The 17,559-nt window shown below is 41.9% G+C and overlaps 1 protein-coding gene across 1 annotated transcript in view; it reads left to right on the plus strand.

Moving 5' to 3' along the window:
* Positions 1–17,559, plus strand: part of GRIN3A (glutamate ionotropic receptor NMDA type subunit 3A) — a 68,809-nt gene that overhangs the window by 23,150 nt on the left and 28,100 nt on the right. The window contains exons 3-4 of the mRNA XM_042021498.1: positions 3,029–3,633; positions 9,401–10,448. Of these exons, the coding sequence (XP_041877432.1) occupies positions 3,029–3,633; positions 9,401–10,448 (1,653 nt within the window). The remainder of the gene's footprint in view (positions 1–3,028; positions 3,634–9,400; positions 10,449–17,559) is intronic.

A 17,559-nucleotide genomic window follows, 5' to 3' on the forward strand; every position in this document is an offset into this window, starting at 1 on the left:
GCCAGGTTATCCCAAATGAAGCCTCTGTTCAGGGAGGAGCAGTGTCTCGGCACAAGAATAGACTGTTGGACCACACTGACACATCCAGGTGTGCTGCACATAAGACAGAGATCACAGTGCTGGAGCTCCTGAGGATTAATCTTGTGGGTGTGGTTCTGTAGGAGAGTGCAGCCCTGAGAACTCCCAGTCAGATGGAAACTGCCTTCACCTGCATTGCTGAGTAAAATTATGTCCACTTTTCTGGCCCTGAGGCAGAGTTTCACCTTCTCTGCCCTGTGTGTTCTTGGTGCTACGCTTGCTCTGGGCCCAGGGTAATGCCCAGTGATCCTTGGGTGTGGATATTCATCAGTTCATAGTGTTTTAATACAGGAGGAACGGTGCTGTAGAGGAGCAGAAGCAGTCTTGCATTTGTGGAACTGCACATGTGCACTGGGTTTGGCATGAGGGCATGGAGGTCTTCAAAGATCTAAACCTGCTGGGTGAGGTGGAGAGCCAGTGCTCACAGTCTCATCCCTACTGGGATACTCCTACTATTCAGATGTGCTGGGACCCTAACAGCCAGTGCAGGGTATGAGAGAACTTATTGTCAGGTGCCAAAACTGGTCCCAGGACAAACTAAGCAGTACAAATGCTCCAGTTTGGTTTTTTGTTTCCTGGGCTGTTTTATTCAACAGTATGGACACAGCTGTTATTGCAAATGTCTGTCACTATCTAGTTGTTTTTCTGCATCCAGTAGATCCCTGAGCCTATCCCATAATAGCCATAGTGCTATGCTTGGGATGTTTTCCTTCTGAAATACTGAAGGTGCTTGCTCCTCCTTGCACAGGTATGGTCAGGTTCTGTGCTGTCCTTTGTATGTTCCGTGTATACTGAACAACTCATTTATTCTCACTCACATTAACACTCAAATTAACTAAAGCTTGCAGAGTTTTTCTGATGGGAGGTGGATTATAGTGTAAGAAATATTTGTACTTCTCCTTAATCTCGGACAAAGAGGATGAGGCAAATCCTTTCTACTCCCATCTATTTGCAGTGAGAGAGAAACTGGAGTTAATTTACCTGATTATCTCATAACCTCAGGAAAAAAGTTCATTGTGATTCAGTTTGCAGGGACTAGTTTATTCAAACCAGCTTCCCAAACCCACTATGCACAGTGCTTTATTCCCCTTCTGAACTAATAATGCTTTTTAATTAGTAGGCAATGTTTTCTGGCCCAGAACTCAGAGATTCTGTACAGGTTAGCTCCTTGTGCACTGAGTAACTTGTCCTTTATCAAAGAGTCATCCCTCTTGTGTTTTGCTGGCAGTACACGATGTGCACTGATTGTGGACAGTGATCCGTTTAATGAGATTGTTCTTGTGTCTGGGTAAAAAAAAAAAAAGGGCCACAGGTACCAAACCCAAGAGATAACAAAAAGAACTGAGAACATCTTTAATTACAGTATTCTTGTTATCAAGCTCTGAATTTAAACTATCTAGAAAACAGATGATGAGTTGATGTAACTGCAAGTTAACACAATGGGGGCTTGCTGCTTATAAATGGTGCATAGGTCTTCAGGGTTAGGGATTGTTTTTTTGTAATTTCACCCCTTACATCTGTGTTGGAGAGCCCAGGGTTTTATTTAGTAAAACTAGTGTAAATTGACCAATTAGCATATTATTTCGAATTCAGAATGACATTTCTAAGATCCATACAAACTGGAGTCTATTATTAGCAGTAAAGTACTTTTTAAACCAAAATGACATTTTCTATCGACTTTGAAAAGGTTTGGTCCCTCACATAATACACATTTACTACTGAGGACGTAAGAGAAGGATGAACAGACCTAAAGTGTTTAGTAATGTAATGGACAGAAAGATAAAATCCAGGTACCTGTGTAGGGTAAGATACAGTTTCTGACATAAAGTCACAATGAAGCTCTCACAGACCAAAAGATGCAACGGAACAGGCATGAAATTTTTTGGACAGTGTCCTGGCTGGAATTGAATGCTGTTGCAAAGTGATATAACTTCTTTAGGAAAACTACAATGAAGACTTCAAGTTCTCAATTAATATCAAAAGTTGGAGTGGTATGTAATATGCTAGCTGAAAGCCTAGTAGAAACATTTTTGTAGGCAGACAATTATTTAACAGTAAAATTCCAGAAATTGCCTGGATTCTTTAATTTCTTTCCTTCCTTGTTAAAACTGTAAATAAAAATTTATTTTTAGGACCAGGGAAAGGAGAGGAACGAGAGTAAGAAAAAGAATGTGCAAATAATAAGAATTACTCACCTTAAGAGAACAGAGGAATTAGCCTCAAATCCTTCCTCCTTTTCTGGAAAAGATAAAGCCAAGGACAGTGGTGTTGGGAAACATAATGGGTTAAGTTCTGTAATAACATCAATGACATGGAAAAAATGAGTATGGAATGCTTATTTATCAAATATTTTCCAGCTCAGAAATCACAGTCTGCGTATCTTAGCGTCCTGTGCATTCAGTTACTTGTCCTGTTTTGTTGGCAGTACATGATGTGCCTTGATTGTAGACTGTGATCCATTTTATAAGGTTACTCATATGTCTGTGAAAAATCCCCCAGCTACACACACACAAAAAAAGAGCTATAATAAAAAGGACTGAGGGGTTTTCTTTATATTTTATTATTGTTTACCAAAGAACTTTTCAGCATCCTTTTGTAAATGGATGAACACGAGCAGTAAGGAAATACCTTCTCAAACCCCTGTTAGGGGTGCAGGGAAATATGTACTTGAGAGTGCTTAGAAATCCAAGAGGACAAATGGGTAGGAAGAAAAACATATTCTCAGAAACAGGCTCATTAATGACTGCTGCAGTTGAGTCAAACTAGCAGAGGAAGCCCATTAATCACAGTCCATTTAAGCTGGGTGTGTATAAATTTTCCTGTAGCTCACACAGTTCTATTGATTGGCAGGTGGTTACTTTGAACTAAAGGAATGTATAAAAATTAATCAGAGCCATTAGCTTGTGTCCAGTATATTTCTGAGCATTGTCTTTCATATTTTTAACCACAGAACCCTCTGCACCTGCAGATGAGTTTAGAAAACTCACTGAGTTCTGATGCTGACGTCACTTTCTCGATCCTTGCGATGAACAACTGGTACAATTTCAGCCTGATGCTATGCCAGGAGGAGTGGAACGTCACAGATTTTCTCTTCCTCACACAACAGAGCTCCAAGTTCCACCTGGGGTCCATTATAAACATCACAGCAAACCTCACTTCAACCAGTGACCTCCTGAACTACTTGCAGTTTTACCTGGAGAGCATCAAAGACACGACGTCGACCATGGTGATGTTTGGGTGTGACATGGAGAAAACGCGGAGGATTTTTGAGATAACCACGCAGTTTGGTGTGATGCCTCCAGAGCTTCACTGGATTATTGGGGATTCACAGAACGTGGAAGAGCTGAGGACAGAAGGTTTGCCCCTCGGTCTCATCGCCCACGGCAAGACAACTCAGGCGGTCTTCGAGCATTATGTGCAGGACGCCATGGAGCTGGTGGCCAGGGCTGTAGCAGCAGCCACCATGATCCAGCCTGAACTAGCTCTCATTCCAAGTACAATGAACTGCATGGACACGGATGAAAGGAATATCACTTCAGGCCAATATTTGTCAAAGTAAGTTTTACCTTTTTTTTTTTTTCTTCCCCCTCAGGTGGTATTTGCTGTATTGCAAGCAAAATACTTTTCTTCCCCCTCCCACCATTCTCAGTGGGTTAGCTATCCCTCCCTCACAAACACCTTTGTTTCAGTGTTTCCTCCTGCTTCTTTACTTCTGGGCAGACAATGAAATTTTAACTTTGCCGCAGTGGGAGAGTAAGCCAGAACTCAGAGATTCTGGTAGAAGAAGACACTGTTCCACAGAAGTAGAGATCACATAGTAAACACAGGCTAGGTTACAGACTGTGCTCTGAAACTTGTATTTATATTTATTCACCTAAGGTAGGCTACTGTCAAATTCTCTTGAGATTTTGAGGTACCCGAGAGTGTACAAATACAGAATATTTGCACTGTGAAAGCCCTTGGACAATATAAAGATGTGTAGTATCCCTTGCTAGTATGCTTCCATGGAAAAGAAAAAGATACACCTTCATCTCCTCAGAGGGCTTCTTCTGGTGAGAGCACAGAAAAGTACGAAGTGCTGTCTCTGCTGCATGTCACTATATAGAAGTTATTCCCAAAGCTGCTTGGGTGTTCATGTCTAGAAATATTATAGTTTTTAACATATAAGTGGAAAACTTGCATGGTTCTTTTTGAAAACAAGCAAAAACGTCTTGGCTAACTTCGTGAATTCATCACTTAATTTACATCCAGCAACAGTAGCATGTTCTCCCCCCAGAACATCTAGTTTTCAACTTAAAGATTATGTTGGATGGAATTACGATAAAAGGTCTTGAGCCTTTTGTATTTGGCTTTTTTTGAAAAACATAATTTTTCTCAGATATGGCTGCACAGTAATATATTAATGGCACTGCTCAAAACAAACATTTGAGACCCCAACATTTCCTTAGTCCACTCATCCATTCAGAGTCAAAAACTTTCTGTTTCCAGGGAGTGAAACAAGGCTTGGGAAGTAAACACTGGACCGACTCTCAGTACCCCCAGTGACTTGCGATGTTCATTTGCCTCATTATTCTGGATATTTAAACTAGATCATACCTGAAAAATAAAACTCAGTGGGAGGCTTCTTAAAGTAACAAGAGGACAGCAGCTTTATAATAGGCTTTTTGAGGTTTGAAGAATGGATAAAGAAAAAAGAAAACAAAAAAATGTATTCACTTAAATGTATTCATGAAAAATAATTCATCATCGTTGCTCTCTACAGAGAACCATTAGCTTTTGTTATATTTTGGGAGACAATATGCAACATCTGTGGAATTTCTTTTCCCTTCATATTGGTAAAGATGTTGTGGAAATGAAAGAAAGGATCGTGTGCTTAGCCTTTTTTTTCCTCTATACATTTGCTTGTGAACACTATTAAAGAGAAAATAACAGGTTAGAGAAACCCTTGTCCTGAATCAGTGCAGCTGTTTTTGCAGTGTATGAACGAGACAGATACCTGACGGCCAGAACTGATGTATTTGCGTCAGCAGCATAACTATTAACTCTGAGTGGTGCCATCAATTTCTCAGGTGTGACACACTGATGAGTGGCTTCACTGTGACCAGCCTAGCCCATCTCGCCAGGTCTTCTAGGCTTTTTTAGCCTCCAAAGTTGAAACTTTTGTCTGGTGCATGTTTACTAATGAGTGCGTTTTTGTGTCTGAATGGGCCCATCTGTCTTGGTGTGAAGCCTTGGAGCTGCTGTGGGTGGGGATGGGGAAGGGGATGGAGAAGGGGATGATGGAGAAGGAGCAGTGCACAGACCTCCACTTTCCCCTCTCTGCAAAGCCCGGATAAACAACAGCCCCACTTGCTGGCACGGCTGGAGCTTCTGCTGCCAGCACTGATCTCATACCTTGGCTGTGCAGACATTTAAGTGCACCCAGGAGCAGAATAATGAGCCAGTGCGTGGCAGAGCATGCTTGTATCTGTGTGGATATGGCTATAGATGTACAACCCCCTGAGGATTATACTGTTGTAAGTCACTGTCCATCATTCCTCCTGCAATGAGATTGATTCCCTCATCTATTCTTGCCTGCTCACAGGAACATCCTTGTTGATGGAACAAGGCATTAAAATTTCAAAGCCTCATCTTGTCTTATGGCTTTAATTAGTCTTACAGCTTTAGCTCAGCTTCTTGGGTAATTTCATCAGCCTGCTACATCATAGATACATAAAATCACAGAATGGTTTGGGTTGGAAGGGACCTCAAACAAGATCTCATTCCACGTCCTGCCATGGGCAGAGACACCTTCCACTATCTCAGGTTGCTCCCAGCCCTGTCCAACCTGGCCTTCTACACTTCCAGGGATAGGGCAACCACAGCTTCTCTGGGCAACCTGTGCCAGGGCCTCACCACCCTCACAGGGGACAATTTATTCCCAGTATTCCCTCTAACCCTGCCCTCTGGCAGTTTGAAGCCATTTCCTCATGTCCTGTCAGTAAGAAGTCCCTCTCCAGCTCTGTTGGAGTCCCTTTAGGTACTACAAGGCTACCACAAAGTCTCCCCAGAACCTTCTCTTTTTCCTTGCCAATTCTAGTTCTTGCCTCCAGTAAGCTTCCCAAAAAGAGAGGTGGAATGACCTAACCATCAAACGTGAGAGAAAATAAAATAATTTCATTAAATTATTCTTAAATATACTACAAAGATGCCACTACTGGAGTGCGATAGTACTGCTAAAGATCTAAGGAGCAGTTCTTGCAACAAAGCACATGAGAAATAAATAAAGCTGAAATGAGCAAATGACACACTTTGGACTCATTGTTCAAACTGAAGTGACTCTGATAAAGCTTTGATGCAGTTATCACAGACTGTCAGTGTGAAAGTCAGCTCCCATTTATTGATGCAGCATCAAGAAAATTCATTCAGCTGTCAGACTTGAGGATCTGGCCCTTCACCTTCTGCAATTTGTGCAGGCTGTCTTTCCGTACAGATCTGTCAATAGCCCCTCTGAATCGGCACTGCTCAGATACTGCCAGTGTGTCTGCACAATTACAAGTGCAATACCCAGCACTTGTAATTCCTGAAGATTCACACTGGAGATTCCTAACTTAAGAAGTGTAGTCACAGCCACTTATCTGTTTCCTAAAGTTACTGAGTAAAGGAGTTTTCACTTGAAGTCCCTGGCATGAGTTTCACTGGTGCTGCTCACAGCGCATGCAAATGCTCAGCAGCCGCAGCTGCTTGCGTATAAAACGAAGTGTTGTTAAAATGCTTCTCCAGCATGGTTCCAATCATTTATTTTGATTCATGTTCTGTCATTACAAAAAATACAGAATATGCAAATCAGCTGCAAAGGTAAGCCACTAACTCCATGAGGTGGTGAAGTCATACATTTAAATGCTGCTGAATCTCTCTCAGGTACCTGCTCCTAACACAACCACAGGACAGGTACAGAGGGCCTGTTCTGCCCTCCTGGGCGTGCTTATTTCTACTGTGCGAGTCAGGGAACACCATGCATTAGTTCCACCAGTCTCATTCCACCTTCAGAAAATGAATCTAATTCATTATTCCATAACTTCAGTTACTCCCAGAGCACCTGCTTTGCAGCATTTTCATGCCCAGGCCATGCTGTATTAGCAACATGGGGCCAAATTCATGAGAACTTCACAGGATTATTCCACCTGAGAACTTGTCTCCCTCAGTTTTGGCATTTTTGTGAACTGCTAACAGTCTTTTGCTGACAACTCCTAAAGAAATTTTCATGCAGGCCCATCTGCACATGTGGAATGGTTTTACTGTTGCTGTCACAGTGATGGCTTCAGCCTGTACACCCAGCAAGGCTTGTAAAGAAGTTGCACAATTTTTTACAGAGACTGAGGGAGATAAAAGTAAGAGAGAGATAAAACCCAAACAAGTTTATGGGCACATAAACCTTCCCTTAGTGCTAAAGATTGCCTGCTCCCATAAACTTTGTCTTGATAGTGTTTACATACGCAAACAGGGAAGCTACACCATCAGATAGGAGGCATGGGTTAGGAGGGAAGGTGTGGGCAAACAGTGGCAGATACCGCTGCTTAGTGGAGCTGTGGTGTCCTCTAACACTGGACTAAATGGTAAAGGATTTAAAAAATGAAAAGTGCATTTATAGTTTGTATACATTTATATTTATAAACACCTATCTGCCTTCTTAGGCATGATTTCCAGACCCCGGCTAACATATGTACAGATCATCTGCTTCTGAGACTATTGTCTGTAGCATCTTTCTCCAAACTCAACCTACACAAAAGAGGCTGAAAAGAAGAACTGTGAAGCTGCCTCAGAGAAGGCTCACACACACAACCACACTCAAAACTAAAGCACGTATTTTCATAAATTTACTTTTGCAAAGGGCAAAATTTGATATGACCTTGAGACTTAAACAGTCCAGAGTTTTAACTGTTGAAACCCCATCAAAAATCATCTGAAGTCATCAAGACAAAGGGTAGACACTGGACGGAAGTGTGCATGTACATACACTTGCAATTGATTTATCCTTTTCAAATCGATTTAGGGTTATTTTTTATCCTCTGTAACTATTGACAAACAGTTAACTCTACTTAAAAGTTTATGTCTTCCTTATTGAGGCTGAAATGACAGCCTTTATACTTCTTCCAACACTTACTTTCGTCCAATTCTCAGGGATAATGTGAAGTACTACATTCTGCTACAACAGCTAAATAGTCTGTCTTCTGAATGCCTCTTACTGAAAAAAAAATGCACATGAGTTGCCTTGCACCGTATTAGTAGCAATTTAACTTGGTTGTTTCTAATGGAACCACTGTGGTAAGGCTTTGTGCAGCCCCTGCCAAATGCAGAGCAGCTTTGCTGTTAGCAGCGTGCAGTTCAGCTGGTCATGGTATTCACACTAAAAAGGATTTTGTGCTTCAAACACTTAATTCCTGCTGAGTTCCCAGCTCCTTTATCCCTGTTGTTTTTGCCTCCTTGATGATGGCTTGCCAGAAGCTGAAATTCAACATGTAGGGAGGACAATTGCTAGCGAACATTGCCTTCCAGTACAAAGGAGATACGCAACTTCATTGTCAATATCTGGAATAATAAAAGCCTAGAATTCTCAATGCAAATGTGCAGTGCAAAACTGGCACACTTCATGAGATCTGCTTCAATGGCAGAGTTGCACTTTCAAGAACATTACTTTTGCACATTTTTTTTAAAAAAACTGCTTTTTGGATGTTTATTTTTGTAAGAATTAAAACTGACTGTCCTAGAGCAACCATCTTTCACTTTCTTCCCTTGCTTTATTCTGAAGTGTCTAACAGTGATTTACCAATGCCAAATTTGCATTTTTGAATCCAGATTGGTTCACTTGAGAGTGCTTGAAAGCTGTTGACAGCACTTCAGTAGCCCCTCTTATGTAAGCTAGATCTTACTGAGATTATAGCATTTTTCTTGGAAGGACATTTCATACATAATTTCCACTCTTCCATTTTCATATATATTTTTATCTAGGAAAGTGACAGCAGATCTGGTGAGTTCAGGTTAGAACTAACCTGTGTTTCATCAGTTTGTGAGGCAAAGGTAGCTGGAAAAATTACTGTTCTTGTATTCATTTTTTCTAGTAAGTAAGAATATGTCTTTCCTGAGGAGTTTTCGTGTGCATTAGATATGTGGGGGAGCATTCCCACGTAATTTAGTTGTAAATTATGTGGCTGGTTCATTGTGCCATAGGATCTATGTGCTATTAATGGTCCAGGTCTTCAATGACTTCCCCATCTACTCTCTTCAACATAAATTCATGGTTCAGCTGCCTGCTTCTGATTACCCTACTTTCTCCCTCCAACAGGTTTTTAGCCAACACAACTTTTGATGGTCTCAGTGGCCACATTAAGGTGAAGGGTTCCTCCATTGTCAGCTCAGAAAATAACTTCTTCATCTGGAATCTGCAGCATGACCCTGTTGGCAACCCAATGTGGACGCGCCTGGGGAGCTGGCAAGAAGGGAAGATCATCATGGACTATGGGATATGGCCAGAACAGGCACAGAGACATAAAAGTCGCATGCAACACCCCACCCGGCTGCACCTGAGGGTGGTGACACTGATTGAGCATCCCTTTGTCTTCACAAGGGACGTAGATGATGAAGGTCTTTGCCCAGCAGGGCAGCTGTGCCTGGACCCGCTGACCAATGATTCAGGTGTGCTGGACAACCTGTTTGAAACCCTCCAAGGGGTCAATGACACCGTTCCCATTGAGCTGAAGAAGTGCTGCTATGGCTACTGCATTGACCTGCTGGAGAAGCTGGCTGAGGATATGAATTTTGATTTTGACTTGTACATTGTTGGGGATGGAAAATACGGTGCCTGGAAGAACGGTCACTGGACAGGGCTGGTGGGAGACCTTCTTGCTGGTACAGCTCACATGGCAGTGACATCGTTCAGCATCAACACTGCCCGAAGCCAAGTGATTGATTTCACCAGCCCTTTCTTTTCCACCAGCTTGGGGATCCTGGTGAGGACCAAAGACACTGCAGCTCCTATTGGAGCCTTTATGTGGCCACTTCACTGGACTATGTGGCTGGGGATATTTGTTGCTCTTCACATCACAGCTATATTCCTCACCTTGTATGAGTGGAAAAGTCCTTTTGGAATGACCCCTAAGGGAAGGAACAGGAACAAAGTCTTCTCTTTTTCCTCTGCCCTCAATGTCTGCTATGCGATCCTGTTTGGAAGAACAGCTGCTATCAAACCCCCAAAGTGCTGGACTGGAAGGTTTTTAATGAATCTCTGGGCAATTTTCTGCTTGTTTTGTCTGTCAACCTACACAGCCAACCTAGCTGCTGTCATGGTGGGAGAGAAGATCTATGAAGAACTTTCTGGAATACATGACCCAAAGGTAAAACGTGTCTTTTGTTATTTACTCGGCCTTTTCTTCTTTCCACTCAAAATTCACTGCTGCATAATTTATGGTTTCTAACAAAATCAGAAAGCAATCTCAGTGGAAAAAAAGTGGTTGCACTACAATTAGTTACCACCTGGTGGCATTTCAGGGGGAAAGTTCAGTGAGAGAGGCCCTTTAAACACCCACAGGAGTGTAGGGGGAAGGATTTCAAAGATTGAAGGTGAGGAAAAAGGAGAAGTATTGTGGTGTTGTCCACTGCAGAGAAGAAAAGTGGTTTCTACATGCAGATGAAGGGTTTGAGTTCAGTTCCAAGTTCCCTTTGACTGGAGTTGTTTAAATCAGTTGGATGATTCCGGTCATTCTGACATCTACTCAAACAAAACAACTGCACAGACCAAGACAAAACCTTTGATCCTCTCTAGGTAGGATTTTTCAAGTATTGGTCAAAATGCTGCTGGCAAAGGTGTTTCTGGCAAAATTCCCCATGAATGCTAAATGAAACGTAGCAGAACTGAAATATTTTGGAAAATTCTGCCTTATACTTCAAAACAGTGGAATTCACTTTACAAGTAGTCAAGCATTTGATTTGCGGTGTTGTTTCTGCTAGCGAGCTGTCATGGGAGGAGATGAGCAGTGTTGTAGACAACCCATCTGCAAAGAGCTTGGACTTCCCAGAACTTCCTCCACCTGCTCTCTCCCCCTTCCCAAGGGGTCTTCAGTTGGGATTGGAGTCCAGTCCTTTTATAAGACTATTCTTAATTTACTTTCCACTATGTAGTGATCAGGAAAGCAGGGGGCAGAATGGCTTGTAGAGAGAATATAGGGCTGCAGGTGACACCAGAGCATCCTCTGCACCCAACAGTCACTCCAGGGGACACAGTGGCAACAGCAAATTTCCCTTGCTCCTATGGCACTTTCTGCAGTGAAGGTGTGATTTGTTACCCACAGTTTTGTACTCGTGACCTAACTGCTGATACAGAAACCATCCACCATGTGCTTGTCTCAAGGGGCTGAACTGATGGATTATTGTGCCACTGTAAAAAAGTAATTCTAATAACACAAGAATGGGGCATACACCTTGCTTTTTGTAAACTGTGTGAATAAATGGTACATTTGTCCCGCCAGACATCAAAGACCAAGCTCCATCTGTTACATTACTGAAACCTTGCAGTCAGACTAATGACCATTCAGTTTTGACTTTGTGAGTGCAGTGCCTGACTCACTCCCTGCAATGCTAACTAGATGGTTTCTACCAAAAATGTTTTAAACAAAGAGCAACAGTTTCTGTGGCTGACCTGAGGTGGCCTAAAATTGATTTATGGCTTAAAGCAAATTGCTTCTAATAATCTGCCATTCCCCTCCCAGCAAAAGATATCATAAATATTTCTTGAATATCTTCATCAATATAAGGCACAAAAGTCTGGGAATCAGTATATATGTTTTCTTCAAAGCATTCTGAAGAAGCAGATGAGAGCTTTCAGCTGAATTTCCCCAGTTCCAGGGATATTTGTTACATTGTTGTATGAAGGCACAATGTTGGTTTGAAAATGAGGTTCGTCCTCTACTCTTTGCACGGCCATCTCCTCATCCATCAAATCAAATTGCATCAGATTACATCCTATTTTTCAGCATTATTATTGTGACCACATGTGGAGTTTTTAAAACAGGTATTGGGAAATTCCTGCAGCTCCAAGGAAATTAAATTGTTCCAAAGCTGTGCTGTTAAAGATTCGTGCAGAACATTGAAGCATGTCAGGTGCTGCAGACACGGATCTGGGTCCTGAGCAGAAACACCAAAGACTCCTGGTTAGTAACCTCAGTGATTCCTTTAAATCACTGGGATTACTGGCCTTTCCTAGAAAAGCAGTTCCCTGTTTCATGGAATAAACCTAAGCTTCTGAGTAGTTACCAGTTCCCACTGTGGGAACAAGACAACATAGATTTTAGGGAAGAAGAAGAAGATTGCCTGCCATTACATGAGCTACAGAATAGTTCTGTGTATTTCATTCATGCATTTGCCTCCAAAGTGTCAGTCTGAAAGAGTAGTTGTAATAGAAAATGCACTGGCTTAACCTTTTTTTCACACAAAGCCTGAGCTGTGTCTATTCAAAGTTCTCTCTAAGAGTTAAAGCTTAGGTTTAGGAAATGTTTGGGGCACAACAGTCGCAGAATTACAGGCACAACTTTTTTAGTTAAGTTACTTGAAGCATTTTTTATGTCGCTAAAAGATGTTATGCTTGGGTTTTTCTTCCCAAATATGTTTACCTCTTTCTTTTCAGGGGTGGAGACTCATTTCAAAAAGAAGGCAGCAGGAGGGAGAAATAACCTTTTTAATTTAAATATGCTTTAAACATTCTTCTGCTGCTCTCGGTATGCATGTGCCCTTTGTACTGTGCTTTTGAAATTTATTTAAAAAACAAAGCCCAAAATAGAGGAGCAGACTTCTCGAGGTGATGTAAGGCATATAATTTCTTCAGGCTGTCAGCCATAAATGGCAAATCCCATCTGAGGTTGTGAACAGTCAGGAAGGACAGAATTAGAGCTATCTCAGTTGGACCTTTAAATGCACTAATGATATAGAAGAGAATATAGAAATATCATCAAGCTGCTGAAAGGAGGAACAGCCAGTGAGACAGGAACCAGAGCAGAAGGCAAGCAGTGAGAGGAAGGAGAATTAATTTACTGGAGTATGTCTTGAATTTGGGAAACTTGCTATGTATTTTCTGTGTGAGAATCTTAACCAGGGTAGGTCACTAAAGCCACAGTCATGCAGTGTCCATCAAAGCTGGCTGCCCCCTTTCCTAGGTCCCATTTCAGGTGACCTTTTACAACAGGAGGTACAACGGGAGCCAATAGGTTTTAGAGATATTGAAGCAATGTCCTGCCACCTTAAAATCTAATTATTTTAAGAAAATTGGCAGTTTTGGGCCACAGTTGCCCCCTCCTCCCTCATTTTCTGACTGTACGGGTTTTAGACATCGTCTCTTGCCAGTGAAAACTGGCAAATACAGCTTTTGTGTCAACTGGAACATGGTCAGCCTCCTGTTTGAGGACAAGGGGGATAGCTACAGCATGAATGTTCTGGCTGCCCAGATGGAACATTCATCTGTGTCCTGAATCCCTCTTAAGAAGCTCTCTACAGTATGTGGCAAAGAAGTTTAAAAGTGTTTCTGCAGACAGAGGAGATGGAGAAAAAACATTGTATTTGTATAATTTCACCTGCTTTTATCAGGTGCTTTTATCACCTGCTTTTATCAGACACCTCTGTGTCTGAATCACAGACGCTTATTTAAGTTTTCCTTCTAATGTCATCTTTCAGGATGCACAAAACTATTATAATATTTTTCTTTGTCAGAGTGCCTGGCAGACCAGATGCTCAACCAGAGCTGAGTTCTTTCCTTTATTCCTCCTCCAGGCATGCAGACCAGCAGCCTGCCTTGGGGCTGGTCTGATCACAGAATCACAGAATGGTTTGGGTTGGAAGAGATATTAAAAATAACCTTGTTGCACCCCCCTGCCATGGGCAGGGACACCCTCCGCCAGGTTGCTCAGTTATGTATAATTTACTCTTTGGTACAGCCACTCATAAGGCCTAGAAGTAAAACTTTTTACTCTGCAAAACAACTCATGGCAAGTGGTTCTGCAGGATCTCCCCAGAGAGTGGGGTTTTTTTAGTGGCAAAGGGGACCTGAAAAAGAGATTTGGCTTCCAGGTTTTTCATTCAAGAATACATATTGGAGATGCACCATGAAGTCCTGAGTGTGTTGGGTAGTTCAGGTTATTTGAGGCAAAAGAATTCTGGAAGCCCATAAGGCAGAAGAAATATTTCAAACATGCCAAGATGGAAGCAGACAGCAGAAGCAGGAGAGGAGCTGGACAGATTTTCCATAAGGTAGTCCAACACCTGGCCTTTCTTTCTGCAAAAAGTGTTGTTCTTTCAACAATTTAATGAGCTTTTTGGATGCTTTCCGGCCGTTGTGCCTTTCGTGACAGCTGTCAGCTTTTCTTTTCCTTCTTTAGCACACGCTTGAGTAGCCATGCCTGTTCATTTACTCTGGTTATGTTTTTACTTCTCTGCATCACTTTACCTTCAAAAACAACCCTAGACAGTGGGAAAGTTCCTTTCCATGTTATATTTTAACATAAAATATTGAACCTATTTAGCTTCATTTAACAAAAAAGGGCTACTCCTGCGGATCCCATCACCAGCAATTTCACTGCATTGTCTCTCCTAACTTCACACGCCTGCAGTGAAGATATAAGATATTATTTACACAGTCTACTATGCTTTTACAGCTACAGTTTGTACAGGTAGGCTGCTGTAAAGGCACTGGCTTCAGGATACCTAAACCATTCCCTGGAAGTGCCTCCTTCTCTCTGCCATGAATGATTGTGTTTCAAAACACCAAAAAAAAAAAAAAAAAAAAAAAAAAAAAAAAAAAGGGCCCCAGAGAAGACATCGACAGTCACTCTGGCAAGTTCCACCCAGCAAGTCCTTTCAACATCCTCGGTGTGCAGTGGGATTAGTCCTCAGAAATCTCTGCTCTTCTCCTAGTTCAGTGTCTGAGGACTTGCTTCTATGAGCTGCCCACCTTTTTATTACAAAACTAAGCACTTTGAGTGATCCAGGCAAGGTATGTGTGAGGTTTTGTTACTCAGGAATTCAATGTGTACAACCACCCAGATATTTGTATGTAGATATGTAAAATGTGAGGGTGCAAGCTCTCATTTCTGATTTATGAGCATCTCAGTTAATTTAGAGGCCTTATGGCCCTTACTATATCAGTTGAATACTTTGTGTTCCTTGTATTAAAACTGTCCAGAAAAACAACTGGCAAGTAACTGCAGATGAGCCTTAGCAACACCAAATCACAGAAAAAGAAAGATCAAGCCACTCTGTAGGCCTTTTTCATCATTAAAGGCATGATTGAAATACTCCTGCTCTTAATGGTATTTTCCATTGAGTTCAGCAGTTTTTAGAGTGAGGCCTTAACTGTTGTGTGTTTATTGGTAAATTTTCTTCCTGAAAAAGGAATTTTTGTAGGAATTACATTAAAAGAAATTACTGCTGTGGTTTTTCACTGCAGCAGCCTGATATGAATCATTGTAAGGGGGGCCACTTGAACTGCTATGTGCTAAATAGATAATGAAGTAGCATTTATTTAAATATGCATTAAATGTATTAAGTTGTATAGCAAAAAAAAGTAACAAACTCAGTGTAGTTTAAAGAAATCTTACTGCTGCCATAGGGTTTAGTATTTGTACAGGACTGCAGGGTTCTTTTTACAATTAAAAGAAGAAACTACAGAGACTTTGTTTCTGTGAAGGAAGTTACTGGGCACAGGAAGGTTGTGATTGACAAGATCACAGCCTGCTAATTAATACGTGGTGCTTTTCTGAGTATTAATGAGTCAGTGAAGGATTTGAACTCAAGAGGACTTTCAGTGTCACAGAGAGCAGAGTAAAAAACTCTCGGACAAAGACAAAATTGAGTATCAAGCTCCAGCCACAATAAAGAATTGCAGAGCTGTCTCATACAGGAATGAAAGGCACCTGCAATTTATGGAGATGAAATCTTTGCTTCTTTAGCTTCCCCGTCACTTCATTAAAGATTTCTTGTTAAAGCTGCAGCTTTGGAGGCTCAGAATCTGTCCAGCTCAGATCTGCATTGTTCTGATACCCATTTTATCAGAAAAATGCACTGCAGTGTTCTGCAAATCAAGTTTCCTTTCCCAATGAAACGTGCTTTTTTATGCCCTCTTGCCAACGTGTATCTTTCTATTATCTTTGCATATTAACCCTTACTGCTCAAGGTCTTCACCTACACACAATGTCTCACGCTGTTACCGACTGCCCTGGCCACTCCTCACCTCACCTTGTTGTTTGATCCAAAGAATTTAGGGGTAGGCGTGGAAGAGAGGAAGTCCTGCTGTCTTCATTCCATGTGGGGCAGGTTGTGAAGGTTGTTCTTCAAGCACCAGAAGGAATTAATGTGTTTTAGCATTTTCCCATCTATATGGTTGTCGTTTTCTTACTCTCAAGCTGCACAAACCTAAATACTAAATGTCATAGCCTTTCTTAAAAAAAAGGAAAGTGAGCCCACCACCAGAAATAGCAACTGCATCATAGGTGGGGTTCAGACCCTTGCAAGAAATAATGCAAGTGGAGAATTACAGAAGAAGTTACTGAAGTAACTGGTGAAGAGTGGCAGAGAACAGTGAAGATGATGTTAGCACCTGACAGGTGGAAGGCCATCATGCAGCTGACTTGGCAGCATGGAGGGTGTCTATTATTGTTCACAAAAGTCACAGCAATTGTGATCCAGAGAGACCAGAATGCTACTGTGGCTCACCTTCCTGGAGACAGAAGTCCTGCACTGATCCAAGGGGCTTCAGGGATGACAAGGGTCCAAGCCCTCTGGAAGAAGCTGTGGTTTTCATTGAGTGCATTAGGATTTGACTGAACACCAGGTGAAGTCAAATATTAATGTCTGTACTTCACTGTGCAAGAGGCCCAAGTATCCAAATGTGGCCGTAATTTTTCATTTACACTTCATGCTTAACACATTCCTCACTGATTCCAAGACGGACAAATCCCTTTCTGTTTCCATGTTGGATCCATCAGTAACACAGGACTCCCTGTGATTTCCCTTCATTTGATGCTCTTGAACCCAAAGCGAATAGCAAATAACATGTTGAAGAAGTCATGTGCAGGTAGACAGTCCCACCACCTACAGCTGGAAACCTCTTCATCCTGGTGACTAATGAGCCCTTTACAACACAAAGCTACTGTTTGCTCCTGGAAAGCACAGAGCACTATTCCTGCCTTACAGGTTTAGGGAGAGCATTATTTTTAGCCCTGGTACCCAGGGGGCAGTTGCCACATGGCCAGAGGGTGTGAGGACTGACCTTCAACCAGCAACAGCTGGAGCAGAAGAAATTTGTAAGAAAAAGGATTTTAAAGATGATGGTTTTGAAGGTGGGAGCACTACCTACACTTCAAGCTGCTGCCGCATGAGGTTTCCTCCCTGAGCCCTCAGAGGCTCGTAGAGATATGTGATAGCTTTTCATCCAGAGACCCAAGACTCGGGATGGAAGGATGAGAG

This window comes from Corvus kubaryi, unplaced genomic scaffold, assembly GCF_017639235.1.
Source record: "Corvus kubaryi isolate FWS band 111438036 unplaced genomic scaffold, C.kubaryi_AGA036_p1.0 37148, whole genome shotgun sequence".
Lineage (NCBI taxonomy): Eukaryota > Metazoa > Chordata > Aves > Passeriformes > Corvidae > Corvus > Corvus kubaryi.